This window comes from Anabas testudineus, chromosome 6 (assembly GCF_900324465.2).
Source record: "Anabas testudineus chromosome 6, fAnaTes1.2, whole genome shotgun sequence".
Classification (NCBI taxonomy): domain Eukaryota; kingdom Metazoa; phylum Chordata; class Actinopteri; order Anabantiformes; family Anabantidae; genus Anabas; species Anabas testudineus.
In genome coordinates, this window is record NC_046615.1 from 23,379,926 (window position 1) to 23,396,506 (window position 16,581).

General features: G+C 38.8%; 1 protein-coding gene across 1 annotated transcript in view; it reads left to right on the top strand.

The window, feature by feature from the left end:
• Positions 1 to 3,811: 3,811 nt before the first annotated feature.
• Positions 3,812 to 16,581, top strand: part of LOC113165754 (voltage-dependent calcium channel subunit alpha-2/delta-4-like) — a 49,988-nt gene continuing 37,218 nt past the window's right edge. The window contains exons 1-7 of the mRNA XM_026365461.1: positions 3,812 to 3,912; positions 9,704 to 9,785; positions 13,639 to 13,755; positions 14,366 to 14,425; positions 14,898 to 15,060; positions 15,246 to 15,377; positions 15,939 to 15,999. Of these exons, the coding sequence (XP_026221246.1) occupies positions 3,812 to 3,912; positions 9,704 to 9,785; positions 13,639 to 13,755; positions 14,366 to 14,425; positions 14,898 to 15,060; positions 15,246 to 15,377; positions 15,939 to 15,999 (716 nt within the window). The remainder of the gene's footprint in view (positions 3,913 to 9,703; positions 9,786 to 13,638; positions 13,756 to 14,365; positions 14,426 to 14,897; positions 15,061 to 15,245; positions 15,378 to 15,938; positions 16,000 to 16,581) is intronic.

The window sequence follows — 16,581 nt, forward strand, 5'->3', positions numbered from 1 at the left end:
CAGAGGCTTTTGGTTCAGTGGAAATGCAGGTCATAGGTTTTACTTTGGTTTTATATTAAAACCTCTTTTGCTGTGTGTTATCGATCTTTGTCACTATTTTAGCTGCCAAGCTGCCAAGTAGTAGTTTCATTCAGTAGTTGCGTTTACAAACTTGCATTCATAGTTTCATTTTTAAAATATCATCTCCCGTACACCTTTGCTCTCATGCAGCTCTACATCAGCACATTCTCACCTCCATATTTGTTCCAACTCAAGTTCTAGTCTGTTTTTATGCCTCTGTGCAGGTGACGGCCGCAGCTGGAGGCGTTTTATATCCGTTTGTCCCATTCTTGTGAATTCTTTATCAACACTTTGGAAAATTCCTCAAATTTGGCAATAATGTCTTCTTGGGCTCAAGGATGAATGGTTTAGATTTTGGTGCTCAAAGGTCAAGGACTTCCTGAAAATCTCATCTTTAATAATGTGATTTGTGCAGCAGTATTATCATAAAGATCGATTACATAATAGTGTGAGAACATATGTCCAGGATTATTTGTTGTGGAGGTTGTTAGATATGGAGAGATACTGTTCGCAAGTCTGAATGTGCTTTTGTTATGAGCTGCTTAAAAAGTGGCTTCTTTTATAGTAAGCCAGGAAACTTTTTGATTTCTAATATTAATGGTAGAAAATAATTAGTTGCAGCCGTAGTTCAGATCAGGCTTGTTTGAATCACTGTATGTCAGATTAAATTCTGCAAAGCCGTGTGTGTGTTTTGTAAGGTGCTGATGAGGCTGATGCCGTGCAGGATCAGGTATCAGTGTGGTCTCAGTGTCAGAGCTGAGAGTAAATCACACAGTTAGTGCTTCACATAGTTCTGAGAAGCCTCAGTGAAGAATGTGCTGGTGTGAGGACTCGGTCGGTGGCAGGAGGATGACTGAACTTCATGCCCAGAATCATAAAAATGAGAAATGTAGTTAGTCATAACACCTTATCCAGCACTTTACTACATCCCACCATGGTTTACGCTCTTAGTTAGGTTTAATAACCTGTGTTCTAGTAATCAGGAAAACATGCTTGATGTGGGTAACAGTGTCTCCTGTTACATATTTCCACCACAGAAAAGCATGAAGTGCATTTTTACACAGTAAAAGAGTAAGAAATGCTTTATGTAACACAATATTACTCTTTATTGATATAAACCGTGTTGTCCTATATTATATCTCATTTGAAAATAAAATGATATACATTAAAAGATGAATTTAGGACACAGTGAGAATTTAATCCAGACTTTTTCATAGATCCATAAAGATCTACTAAGATCTACACAACTAATGAAATGGGTTCTAACAAGATTGTATTTGTCACCAGATCCAGACCAGAGCCTGTTTATTAAGGATGTCGGCAGTAGAAGAAGCAAGTTTTGAAGGATCAGTGTGAGTTTAACGGTAGATTACAGTTGTATGGTTCATTTCTCTTCACTAGATGGAGCTGTTGACTCATTTTGATGTTTCCACACTAAGGAAACGTATGTTGTTGCTTTAATATTTCTAGCCTCCATATGACTAGTTTTAAGAATTAATTATCTTATTAATATGACAACTATTTTTTCAACACTTTTTTAAAATAAATCCATGATTAAAAGAAAATTACACAAACTTCCATACAAAAACGTTTTCATATATACAAATTAATATGTAACAAATATTAAAACTAACCGAGCTTAATTCAATTTAATACAATAATCAACAATATAGGATCATAAATCAAGTCTAAAATAGAATAGGCAACTAGGTATAGGTATTAATGTTTTAAAGTATAATTAACTCGTAAAGTGCTCTGTAGATACAGTTAATGTAATTAATGACATTGATTATTGTTAGGGCAGTGTGGATGTGGTTAAAATGGCGCAGGTGAAGGATCAGATCATCATCTCTGATCTATTGATCACTCTGTGGTTATTCTTGTGACTCTGATCAATAATTAATGAGCCGTGAAACCATCAAGCCTGCTCTTAGAGTTCAGTTTGATTTGTACATCTGAATACCTGATAACTTCAGTGTCAGTCCCTTTTACTTGAATGAAAATTACCAAGATGGTTTCAGTAATAACTAACAACAGGTTCCTAACTTACCAAGTTTAATTTATGAATTAGTCACCTCACCTCGAACTGTAAATGGCTTTGAATTTCAGATACACTGAACTGAGGTCAAATGAATTAGGACAAAAATATTTTTGTGTTGACACAGAATCAATATTAAAAAAACCTGATGCGATGTGATATTTTTCAAAAATAAACCATAGTCAATAAGTTGTTTTGACCTTTCCCAGCACATTGAACATTTCTGTACCACAACACTGATTCAGCATCGTTGTTTGATGCTTCATGTGTTCAGCATTTCTTTAGCGTAACTGCAGGGTAGAAGAGTTGGTACGGTTTTGTTTGCAATTGTGCTTAACAAAATTTTAATTTTACCAACTTGGAACCAAATACAAACCAGATCCATTAGAACCCGATCCTATGTGTACTTAGTAAATTACCAGCTGAGTGTGTAGCTTTTTTCTGCCGATTGTTTGTGCCAGACGTGTTCTCATTTATTCGCTTGGTTCAGGTGAGAGATGGCACCTGGAGTCTAACACGACAAAAAAAATATGTTCCAGAAATTACAGCGTTTTGTCTACAGCACATTGAAGTTGGGCTATTTTTAGAACTTGGGTTCCTAAAGGAGATGAGCGATGAGTTACCTGCTGTATTCACACATGGGCTCAGCTGGTTGGGTAGTATCAGTTTAATATTTGGGCTGACTGATTGGCATATTCACGTACAGCTCATCTGGGTAATGTCAAGTTCAGGTCAGATATTAGACATTTCCCTGACGCTCCCCCTCATCCTAGATATTGACCTCAGAGCTGCTGGTACTGTTTGGTTCGGGTCCAATTCTACCACAGGTGTCAATGAAGTGTGGTTAATACAAAAACAGTCACTGCTGTGTCGTTATTCGGCTCTTTGACTCAGTGTGTCTTTGTGTGTCGGGGCATCATGTCACTCTTGGCTGGCCTCACTCTAGCTCTCTTTCAGCGGCCAAACTGAACCTCATGGTGTTTTCTCTTCCGGCGACTCTGATTGGTCGCAGGAAAGTCTGTCTCCAGAAATTGCTCTAATCCTCTTAGATAAAACAGAGCTCTCATCCAATCCCCTGCTCCAGTCCCTCCCCTCCCTCTACCCGCATCTCTCTCTCTCTCTCTCTCTCTCTCTCTCTCTCTCTCTCTGTGGGGAAGAGGAGTTTTTAATCCAAGTGGATTATGTCGCAAATTGGGTGACAGTGAACAGTAGATGCAGGCGACTGCAGTGTCCGCTGCAGAATATTGACTTTATGTCTTCCAGTCTGGTGTCATGAGCAACCTGCAAGAACCTGGACCAAGTGCAGCAGAAAGTTCTTTGTCTCTTTTTGTCCATGGAGTCTCTGTGATGAATTCATTTTCTTTTTAGTTTTTCTTCTTCTCACAAACAACTCTAGATTTTCCAGATGATGTTAACGTTGTTAGGGAGCATGTAGATGTTTCCACGAGGATGATGAGCACATAAAACAGGACACAGTGAGAAGATGCCTGCAGCAGGACAGGTTTATCCAGACGCGATGGAGGGAATTCAGGGTTTAAAGCCCACTGCTGTGACCATCATCAGATTCTGGCTGTAGCCAAAATGAGGAAACCATTTCCCACAAACTCTGTATGATCCTTTGTTACTTCAAGAGCGGGTCCCAGTTTGTGAAACTGCCTCCAAAACTTTAGAGTCCAAGCTGTGACTAGCTTGATGCTGGCAGCTGGGTGCAGGATGAACATCAGGATGCTGGAATTCATGAAGCTCTTCAGGATTCTGGGATTTTTCTGCCTGTGGATTACAGTTCAGGCTCAGATGAAGATCCCACCTGAGACGTAAGTGTCCTGTCTAAGTGTTTTCTTCTCTGGATTGGTACCCTGAGTCAGTCACTTAATATGAAAGTTTTTCACTTGGTTGATGGCTCTAAATTGACATCACATGTTGTAGAAGTTTTATGCATCTTTTAAACTAATTTTCCAGCTTATATACAGATTTATTTGGAATCTTTGGAAAGGTTTGGATCGCCACTAGAATTTAAAATGTCTACAAAGAAACACATTGTTCAGAGGTGCTCCTACCTCATATACAATCTTTGGCTACATTGAGTGATGTTGTGTTGTTGTTCGTCTATCAGCTGAAATCTGTTCGCAGCAGATGATCTAAGCTGTTGTTGCACATTTTAGCTGCAACAGTGACAATTAGCAATAAATGATCAGCAAACATGAAGCTTCTCAGTGGATACTATCTACGCACTTCGCCAATCAGTCCCATTCACACACATTAAATTGAATTTTCTGAGTCTGTAAAACTTGTAAGTCTTAATAAAGCAGATTTACCTTTGCATTAATAACTATTGAGACAGAATGAAGTCACTGAACATCCATACCTACAGAGCCAGGCAGCAGCTGTGAGGAACCACAGTCTTAGATTTCCTCCTTCCTGTCCTGCTTACAGGCCTTTTTTCACTATAAGAACTTAGCCCATAACTAAACTCTCGTTTAGCACTCTGTTTTGGTTTCCACAGCCCGCTCCCTGTTTTGGAAACAAGTGCTGCGAGTGTTTTGGGTGCACTAAAGACGTGTTGATGAATGTCCACCAAGGCTGTTTTACCTCTTTTCCACCAGGTCATTTGCTGGGTACCCAAAAACTGTTTGTGTCCAACAAGAACGACTAAAGCAGTGAATGTGTTGGACCAGTAGAGTTTGTGTTTATGCCAGAGACACTGCACTGCATCTTGGTGTGGGCATTGCGGTGAAGGGACGTAGAAGTCTCCTATCTCGAGAACAAACATTTTCCTGCAAACTTTTTATTTCCACTACTTTGTCTCATAAAATGAATAAAAGTACAGGTTAATGACAGAAACTCAGTCTGGAGTGGGAAGGCCGACTTTTTCCGAAGCCTTAGTTCGTTCAGTGAGACACCCAACATCTGGTCTGCCTGGATGCTGCTGTGCTCCTTAAACCTCAGATACTGTACACTTTCTTTGTATAAATGCATCAGTGGCTCCAGAGCTGCTGATCTCACTCTAATGCCTCGTGGTTATTTCTGAGGAGCCATAATGGACACATGAATGTAGGTCTGCAGTTCTACTCTTTAGTACCACTAACAACACACCATCTACCCTGACATGTAGCTACAGAGAGAGTTTGTTCACATGGTCCCCTTCTGAAACTCCACCTGTAACTGCAAGCGACATGCAACATGCTGTGCTTGGCAGCTCTTAGTGTCAGTATGATAATCTGTGTGGATGTGAAGCTTATAGAAATCAGCTGTGATCGGGCTTGTTCAAAATGAATTAATCTTCAGAAGCAAACTCCCAGAGTGCATTGTGTTTTCATAAAGATCCTGGGGGAATGAGTGTGTTGACACGCTGCCGTTTTCCCACAGGACTCAGAATTCTGCTCTGTTCTGTCCACACTCAGATCAGCTGAGAGATTATTTCAGATGCTTTGGTTTTAATATTGCTTTCTGTTTTCTTATACAGTAATTAATGCACATCCTTTTGTCTAAGTCCAAACCGTAACATTTTACCTACAGTTAAACTGATTCCAACCTTTAGCTCAAACAGAGACCTAGAAGAAACACACACTTTATGTAAAGGGTTATGTTGCATTGAAACAGATAATCCCTCTATTTGCACTGCACCATAAACACAAAATAGGAAACACCAGGGGCAATTCTAGCTTTAGGGTGCTGAGCTCTTAGTAAGAATGTGATATGGAATGCCATCGAATCGCCAATTTTAGTACATCTGTAGTAGTTTTTACACCAAAATATTTTAAATGAAATATGCTTCTTGCAAAAGTATTCAACCCTATTCACTTGGGCTGTCCTCAGTTTAATTCAATTTTATTTGTATAGCGCCAAATTATATATGATATGATGATATGTCATCTAGGGTAAGAATGTAATTAGATATCGTGTCTTTGAGGTTTTAAAAAAATAAACTCTGTCTTTTCTAAATTTAGGAGTAGAGAATTAGCATTAGCATAGCATGAACACATCAGGCAGTGTTAGAGTGAACCTACAGAGGCTTTAAGCAGCCGCAGTCCAGCACTGCTTCACCACATGTGGTTCTCTGGCCCCAGGTCCGGTCCATCAGCCCAGTCACCTTCCTCAGTGACTCCCAGCTAAACCATCATTTTCTGGCCTTTAAAGAGACTATTATCACCTGGTGCCAGACCTCCGAAACCAGATTAATTATCTCTGAAATGCAGAGTTGAAGGATTTCTGGTATTTGTTGTTGTTCATGGAGGTCAACAAAACTAACTTTTACTGACATTAGAATCGGATCCAACAGGGAGGCGCTGGGAAAGATGTAACTGACACAGTGTCGTTTGTAAATCCTATGAAAAAGTGGACACTGCTCAAAATAGTTGATCTGGGCTACGAGATACACAGCCACAGTTTATTCACAGTTATTCCAGTGCTGCAGTCCGAATGCTGCACTTCTGCCCGACTATTCATTTAATTCACAGGTTGTTGTTTTTTTTATTCTTCAAGACTATATTTTGTAAAATAGGGAAATCAGTGCGATTGTGAAGTTCAGCAACTTGCAAAATAGTCAACATAAAAAAGGAGTTGGTATTAAAATTGCGAATCGTACTAAAAATATAGTGGTATAATAACTTCCCACATTTTAACTGTGACTTTAGGTTATTGAGGATAAACAGGCAGGATAGAAATGTCACTTCTATCAATATCAAAGATAGAAAAATGTGCAAAGAGTAAACGGGCCTGAAGATTTCCACACACAGCTCGTTTGGGTTTGTATAGGTCTCCAGTGAACTCAGAGGATTAATGTCCACAACAGATGGACGTCCTCTGATCTTCAGCACATGCTGAGTTAACACACACATCTTTCTATTGTTGTGAGGACACCTGCTGACATAATGCCTTCCCTAACCCTTACCCTGACCTTAACCCTCACCTAAACAAAACCATAACTGAAGACAGCCACACAAAAATTAAGCACACGCTCTCTCTCTGTGTCACGGTCTACATCCCCTCCCGTCCACTGCGCTCGGCCAGTGAACGACGTCTGGTGGTACCAGCACCACACAGTCGACACCAAAGAAAACTGTTCAGCTCAGTGATCCCACGATGGTGGAATGAGCTGCAGAACTCTGCACGCTCAGCGACCTCACTTTAATATTTAAAAAACTGATGAAAACAGAACTCTTCCACATCACCTTTTCTGCTCTCTTGTACTCACATCTCTTGAAACAGAAACTCTTTTTAACAGCACTTTGCTTTGATGATTTTTCTCCTTGACTTACATTTTGTTTGCTTGCCTTGTTCCTCACTTGTAAGTCGATTTGGATAAAAGCGACTGATAAATGACTAAATGTAAATGTGTCTATGTCTTCATCCCCTTAGTGTAATGTTTTATGACAGTGTTGATGAAATTAAATATTATGACCATTCAAATCTTCTCATTTAGGTAGAATTCATTTAATAAATATTCTTTTGAATCCTACAATATTTTACATTTTTATAACCTTTCACATGATCTTTGCAAAAACATCTTAATGACATGTTTTTATCCAAGTGGCATATTTTGTGAACTTTAATTTAAAAGCTAAATAAGTGAAAAAGTAAAGTAGAAAACCTTTTAATTATCCTCTGCTCCAAAAGTGACAGCGTTAATCGATTTGATTTTACAGTACATCAAGACATTTGGGTTAAAGATCAAATGATATATATGAGATAACAATTTTGATGCTATGTTCACCTCAAATTGTTGTTTTCGCTCTCATCGTGTCATCAGATGTTGTTTGTTATGCAAGTGAGTATTTTGACCAAGTTCAAATGTCAAGACTGGACCAAGAAATATGTAAAAACTGATTTTTCAAATGTTTTATGGACTCGAGATGAAAGTGAGTCTCAGCAGACCAGACTGATGGATCCATGACTAGATTTGCTAGTAAGGTGGAGGTGGGGTACTGGACTTTCAAGCAGTCTTACAGGAAAAAGTCTAGATCTTTAATGAAGACCGTGATATTTATGCAGGACAATGAATGCATCAAGGTAGTCCACTGCATGGCTAGCCAGTAAAGGCCTTAGAGATGAAAAAATAATGACATGGCCCCCTTCCTCACTTGACCTAAACCCTATTGACAACTGGGCCCTTCTTAAACAGGAGATTTACGGTGGAGGGAAACGGTACACCTCTCCGAACAGTGTCTGGGTGGCTGTGGTTGTTGCTGCACAAAAAATTGATTGTCAACAGATCAAGAAACTGACAGACGGTTATTTTGAAAAAGGGTGGCTATTTATGCAGAACTGATTTCAGAATTGTTTGTTTGTGAATTTTCAGTTAATTATTCTCACTTTAACAAATAACACTTTCACAATTTCAGGGAAAAGTCCTGTATTGTAAACTGTTAAACATATATAAAAAGAACCTGCAGGAGGTCAGAAGGAGGATGGTGTGCAGGAGTTTTTCACTTTTATTAAAGTTGTCTGTAGCACCTGTTGCAGAAACACACTGTCTTCTCAGTATTTTAGTTAGAGATTTAAACAGGAGCTGGTGTTCTGGTGTGAGAACACATTTATCAGAGCAGTAACCCACACTTTATGGAAACTAAGCTAACTGCTGTCCAACACACCTGCCCACACATTCAGCTGTGAAGAGAAGTCTGTTCAGTATTTTTAAAACCTTAGGATAAGAACTGCTGCACTACAGTGTTTGATTATTGTCCATTTTGTGCTGGTTTCGTGTCTCCTAAAAGGGACCTGAGCTCATCCTGGCTCCTCTGTTACACTGCCTGCAGCTCTGCGTGTTGTATTGTGTTATAGTTTGTGCTGATCAGACACCTGCGGCTCGCTGCCGTGACCCAGATGAAGAACAGATTATCTAAATCTCTTTCATCAACGTCATATTTAACAGCCTTTTTCTGCTGCAGACCGTCGCCATGACAACAGCCAACCAAAATTACCAAGATGCAGCACTGTTTACATACATGCAGCACACCGTGTATGCAGGAGATTCTCATTTTAACAGTTTATGTACTGTTCATGTGATGAGATCAACCATCACTGTTGTTACTAGAAACCAAATGATACAGGATTTTAAAAGGCATCAATTTATTGTTTTGTAAAGTTTGATTCATTCAGTGTCTCTATAGGAATCTCTATATTCTGTTTTCATGTATTACTCATGAAGTGGTTGAGAAAGTATTTATTTCCTTTACTTCAGTAAAATAACATGACCTCAAAGAAATACTACAAAACAACATATAAACTAAAAAATATGCTGCATGTACTTCGGCTGTCAAAGTTAAAAGTATTCAGTTCTTAAAACCTAGGTAATATTATATCTAGATTATTATTGCTTATGCATTAATGATTAAGTAGCAATCTCATTTGAACAGTTTCATTTACTTTTAGCAGTAGATTCATCTATAAATGTGTTATATTTCATAAGATAAAGTACAAGTACCTTACAATTGCATTTTGAGTAAATGAGGAATCACCACTATATTTTCTTCACCACTTATTTATTCAGTATTTCTTGTCGCCCACTTCAGTATAGACAATAGCGATGTTGGATTCTGTACATCAATCCTGTAGATATTGTTCTTGATGTATTATGGCGTTGACTGTTGTCTGTTTGTGTTTCAGGGTGCAGCAGTGGGCCTCTGTATTCTCTGTTGAGCTTCGAGATTTCACAACCAAATACTCCGGATCTCTGCTGCTGCAAAAGGTAAATTAAGTCACAGTCAGTAAATAAAGTTTTTGAACCTAAGACGAGAACAGACACAGACAAGAGCACAGCAGGTAGAAATGTGTCAGCTATTCTGTTCCTGTGATTTGAACTATTACCACTCAGATATGCATCACTGTCTGTTGTTTCATATCATGCTCTATCATGATGTCTTGAGACATTACGTTTTCGGGTGGTTGGCTGAAAGGTCAAAGGTGAAGGTCACCGTGACACACAAACATCTGCTTGGACACAGCCAACACAAAACGAGCTCGTACATGTAAGAGGTATTGGGTATGAAATGTTCAGCATGGACTGGAAAACTGTACCCCACAGACCCAAACACCACTAAACTCTTGCAGCAGCTGCACAGCAGACAAGAACCAAAAAGTGCAGTCGAGAGCTCCCGACAAACACCAGACTCGCATATTGCAAGAGGCTTTTGCCTGCAGCAGAGCTTATGGCAAAGAATCACAAAGATAAGAGATAGTGGTTGTTGCTGCAACTCACATTTGCAGACATGGACAATTTACACAGCCAGGAAACGGGAGTTACATGAGTTGGGTGCTAATACATGATGTGTATTATTATCAGGATATGAAAATTTGGTCCAACTTTTCTCTCTAATACTGTAGAGATACTTTACACAGACTGAGTGTAAAACTACATGTTTCTTCTGTCTGAAAACACACTGCAAAAAAAAAAAAAAGGCGGTACACTCTCCTTGAGCTTTGAGTATGGCACGCATTTACTGTGGCATCGTTTTTATGTATTGATGATGGGAGAGTCTGATAATCATCTAAGCAGTAATTATCTAATGGGAGGCTCTTACCTATTTGCTTAGTTATATCCAGGTGTTTTTTTGAACGGACAGTGTAAGTCCTGATGGCAATGGGCATAAAACACTGCTCAAGCGCTCCCTCTTGCTTTTTGTTGGAATTAGTCTGTGGCCAAATGAGCTTCCCATCTGCCACAGTTCATCGTAGAGTGGGTGAGAGGGACTGTGGATGGCACTGATCTTGTCTCCCATCCTCCAGACTGTCCAGTTCCAGTCTGACAGCAGATTTTCTGTCTGTTGGTCTCACCAGCCTTGATGCCTCCTCCCCAGCACCTTCAAAAACAAACTTCAAAAACATTGACAGTAGCCTTTTGCACACATTAAAGGAACAAAAACCTCCAGGGAAGACTGGTCTGCTGTGTCCTCTTTGAAGAGGTTGTTCGTGTTATTTGACCAGTTCACGTTGTTATAAATATGAATCATCCATGTGGACCGCAAGGTGTTTGGAGTTATTAAGAAAAGAAGACAATTGACCAAGAAAATTGCAATCTAGGTATTACAGCAAAATATGTCTTTCAGTTCAGTTTCGTTTATATAATGTCAATTCACAATAGAATCATCTCAAAGCACTTCACACATTTAGGTTAAAACTGCACAGAGTTGGAGAATAAAGCCGGACAGTCCCCGTTGAGCAGCACTGGGCAACACTGAAGAGGAAACATCCAGTAGAACCAGGTTCAGAACGGGCAACCATCAGCCTCGGCCGGTTGGAGTTGGTGAAAAAAGGAGAGAAAAGTTCACAAACTTGCAAATACAGAGACACAATATCAGAAAGAGTGTGTGATGGTCTCTGTCTCTGTTTGTCTGTTTACCAGGCAACACACACAATTTTTGTATGACGGTCAGTATGAGGATACTCATTGATATAATTCATTCCCCCCTACTGGTGCGTAGGCCATGCTAATCTACTCTGGTTCAATTTTTAATTCATCACCTGTTCTGCCTTACCCTAACCCTAACTATCACAACTAACTGTCCCACCCTAAGCTTTACCATAACCCCAACAAAAACCTAATTCTAACCACCCAAATTTGCTCTTTAAACACCCTCATTGTGAGGACCGGCTAAAATGTCCTCTCTTTATAAATATGTCCTCAGTCCTATGGTTAAAAATTCATGCTGGTCCTCACAATGATAGCCATACAAACACACACAGGGATCATGGTAATGCCCAGATTGAGGATCGAGCCCTCTTTACCGGCCTCAGGATTTGTGGCCTGTTCTGATTTTAGACATTCATCCATTTATCTGTCAGATTTAGATTTATCATAGGCAGTGCTGCAGTTTTTCTGCATTCAGACATAACGTCCACCTCCTATAGTAGAAGTGATTGTGTGTTAAGTGAAAGTGTGTTAACCTCAGCTCTAAAGTTATTGTTACAACACAAAGACCAACACAGTCCTCAAACATGTTTACATAAATACTCTAAACTGCTGCTATAAGGAATTTGTATTGAATCATTTTATTCTAGAAACCATTAAGTGTGTTAACAGCCTTAGTTAAAGTACATTATATGTGCTTATGTGGAGGTATTTGTTCAGCAGAGGAAAGGCCACTGTGAGTAAATCCCTGTGTATTTGAACTCTTTAATGTTTTATCAACTGGAAAAATGACAGTTGTGTCACTGCTCAGATATATAGATGGTTGAGAAATTAAAGCAAAAACCCTGATTCATTGACCCCTACCTATATTGATGGGATCCTTTGACTCTGTTATGTTGTGAAATGAGAGAATAATTTACCAGCAGTGTTGTGATAATGATGTCGGAGACTTCACAACCCACCTTGGCTGCAGAGACAGTGATCTGCATTCTGAACTAAATCTAAAAAGCCCCATCAAATAACTCTTTGGAAACCTGAAGATACAGTAGATTATAGTTATAGTAAAGAAGCTAATGTTGCGTAACTTACTGTTAGTTACCACACTTTCTCATCTTCTCCCACCATGTTACCTGGTGCTTGTTGTTTTGCAGGACTATTAATTAAAAATGTATATATGTATATTTTTTGTGTAGTCGTACAAAATAAACATGGCAAACATCAGTCACAGTCTAGAAAAACTACAGGAACTCTGAAGTTCCAGGTGTTGAGTTTTCTGTGTGAATGGATGCTGATCAGAGAGGCGTCCACTGAGGCTGCACTAAATGTTTGTATTCGCCTCAGTAAGTGGGTTGCTCAGCCTGAGTCGAATTAGTGAATGACTTAATGGAGCGATTCAGAGTGTAACTAACCAGACTGCGCCATCTCTCCTTGCTCTCAGCTGCCTGATCCACCTTGAGCTTCTTGATCCAGAGAAAGTGACCTGATTACCTCACAGAGCTTTGGTTTAAAAAAAAAAAAAACAAACAAACATCATGGCAGCTGATTCAGTGTGACAGGGAGTCTCACAGTCTGAATTAATCTGATTAAACACAATCCAAACTGCCAGCTGCATGAGATCCAGTTTGTCTCCACAATCATTAAATGTTTTTTATGGTTGTTTAGACTCTCACAGCATTTGGTTAAGGTTAGAGAAAGATTGTATTTATTTATTTACCTTTACACAAAACTACATTTTTTTCTAAACCCTAACCAAAGTGGTTTTGTTGCCTGAACCTAACCACACACAGGACTCTGGAGCCGAACTTGTGTCTGAGGTGTGACAGTGATTCTGTGTGTTACCAAATGTAGAGCTTCATTCACCACATAAACAGAAACATGCATTAACACATTACATTGAGTTAATCAGTGCAGGCCCTCAGGCAAAAAATCCTTGAGTAATGAAACTCTGTCTATGTTTCATGTTGATGTGCAGTTTGTGTTTGCTATAAATTAGTATTATGAATAAACTGTTCATAGTTGTTTCTAAGACACATTTTAATAGAAATGCAGGTAAAGCCAAATGTACATTTGCTGTTTCTTATCAGTATAAGATAGTTTATCTAAACATATTAACACTAACTCCCCTGCCTTTAAATGTTCCTGGGAGTTCAGTTTTTGGGTGTTTTTGAAGGCAGCTGTTTTTGTTTCCTCTCAGAAACTGAGAGATGTGGAGCCCATCATTAAAATCGTGGAGGTGGATGGAGACAGCTTGGTGAAGGAGTATTCTGATGAAATCGAACAAATGTTGGGAAGCAAGATGAAGTCTGTGAAGGTGAGCATGTTTAATTAAGCCTCAGTGTTAATGTATTAATAAGTGGTCTTTAGAGATACAGTTGGTTTTCTAACAACAGAACCATCTGAACCTGAACCAAACACAATGTGACTTTTAGTGAAGGGGAAGTGAAAGTTCACTGCTGGATTTATGACACAAACCATCACTGCAAAACAGAAGGCACAATAATCCTTTTGTCTTGATCATCCTGTTTTCATAAAGGTTGGAAGTCAAAATTGTAAAAGAAACTAACGTTTGTTCAATCAGCTCTACAGCGGCTTGATCTGTGATGTGTGTACTAAAGAAAACTGTTGTCTTGGCACTTGGAGGGTTACAGCTAAACCAAACTTTACACAAATGCACCTGTTTCACCAATCTTTGTTTGTTAGTGTAAAATACTGCATAGTGTACCTGCTCAGACCTCCAACTGTCTTTAGTAATCTATTATAACAGAAAAATCACTTCTTCTTTTTTTACCATTTACAGCTTGTTGTCTTTTGTTCACAATCCAGCAAGGTTAGGACCTGTAGTGCATCAGTGGATGTTATCGCTTCGTAGTGGACACACGCTTTATAATTGTGCCTAACTTTACTTTTGTTTCTGCTTCCAGAGGTTAGCGGAGTCAGCAGAAGACGGCGACCTATACCACGAATTTAACGCTACATTACAGGTTAGTGACAACTAACCAGCCAACTAACCTGTCTGGATCAGGTCGCTCTGCATTGGACTCTGCAGCAGATTGAAGCTTTAAACCTTTGCCTGACACCTGAAATTAGATTATATCAAACTTTACTGATCCTGTGAAGAAACTAGGTCGACACAAGAAGGCAAAGAAGCTGCATAGAGAAAAATAAAGAATATACCGTGGTACCAATTTAAGGTCCAAATCCAACCTAAAAATGTTTCAACTGCTAAATGTTAGTGAACGCTGCATGTAATAATTTATTTTCTATAGTTTTAATTCTATAATTTGGAAAAAAAATATAGATATATTCTTTTATGTATTACGACTAGTTTGTTCAGGGGATTTATTACAGTAACTCCTCGGTCCAGATCTACATTTATTATTTAAACTAGAGCTGTGTTAACAATTTATTATTCTGAAAGGAACGTTTTCATGTCCTCTTCCTGTCTCCACTCAGTTTGATTACTACAACTCGATGTTGATCAACACGGTGGACGAGGACGGGAACTTCGTGGATCTCGGTGGAGAGTTTCCACTGGAGGGGAATGAACATTTCAACAACATGCTGGTGAACACGCAGCAGAGCAACATCCAGGTTCCCACCAATGTCTACAACAAAGGTCAGAGGTCATCCTTTACAGATATAGTATATAGTGCTTTTTTGCCTGCATTGTATTCTATTACTTTTTCTAAAAACTGCTGGTATATTGGACTTTTATATTAGCTTTTGTTCAGTGATTTCCAGGTGTATCATGTATATATATATATATATGTATATATCTCTTTTCCTGTCATCTATGTGCAGATCCATACATCCTCAATGCCATCTACAACTCTGAGGCATTAAATGACGTTTTCATCAGTAACTTCCAGAAGGATCCCACACTCACCTGGCAGTACTTTGGCAGCTCCACTGGCTTCTTCAGGATCTACCCTGGTGAGTTCACATCAGATTTTTTTTTATTTAAGAATATGCATAAAAATGTATTATACCGTAGTAGTCACGCTTTGTCATGAACACAAGGAAAGTGGTCCCATCAACTAAACACTAAATACTCTAGTGTACTCTTGGCAGAATAACCACAGTTTGCTCATTGCTGCCACCATGTGACTAAAGTTTGTAGTGGCGTGTGAACCTCTGGCAGCACCCTTCTGAAGTTTTTAAATATTATATAAATAACAAAACAATATTATATTCACAGTTACCTAAAAAAACTGTGAGATATATTTTACCCTAAGTGGAGAATTAAATGTACTGTCCAGCGACACAAAAGTTTAAATAGTAATAATTAATAATAATATGGTGGCAGTTTGAAGTCTGTTTTGTCCTGTAAGTGACTGTACTTTATTTTAAAGTACAGTTTCCAACCAAAACCTCTACCTGACTATAATTACAGAATTACAGAAGGTAAAACATCTGAATAATTTATCCACTGTATAGTTTCTATGTTGTCAGCAGAGGTTCATGGGCTGTGAACTGACAGCTGTTCTCTGTCAGGTATTAAATGGACTCCAGACTCCAATGGTGTGGCAGCTTTCGACTGCAGGAACAGAAACTGGTGAGTTTGCTCCATAAACAAATCTTCACATTAAAAACTAGTTTAGCTTATTTAAAACAAAGTGTATTGTACCAAAGTAACTTTTTTTAATTTATAACACCATAACATTTCTAGTGCAGTGTCCAGTAGACTGATACAGTATGTGAACACACACACACACACACATACACACACACACACACACAGACAGCTGAAAAGTATTATTGGTAGCATTGAATTGTTATGAGCGGCATCCAGTTCAGGTTATTAGTTATTATGTTGTTGTTGCTGAGTAAGCTAATGTTAGCATTTGTGGATCTTGGGTGTGAAGCATTGATCCAACAGATGCATCTGTCACAAACAGTAACAGTCATATTAGTATGAACATTATTTACGATGTGCTTTTAATACTTTCTGTAGCGTAGAACAACCAGCCAATGCTGTTCTCAAGACTTGGATTTAAATAGAGGTTGTGTAGGTTTCAGATGAGTCTGAATGATAAAACCTACTGAATGTGTTTGTTTACTGATATAGATCTTATCTGTTCAGCTGTGAACACTGAGACAGTAGGTTTGCGAAGTTTAGCCAGTTAATAAAAGTTTC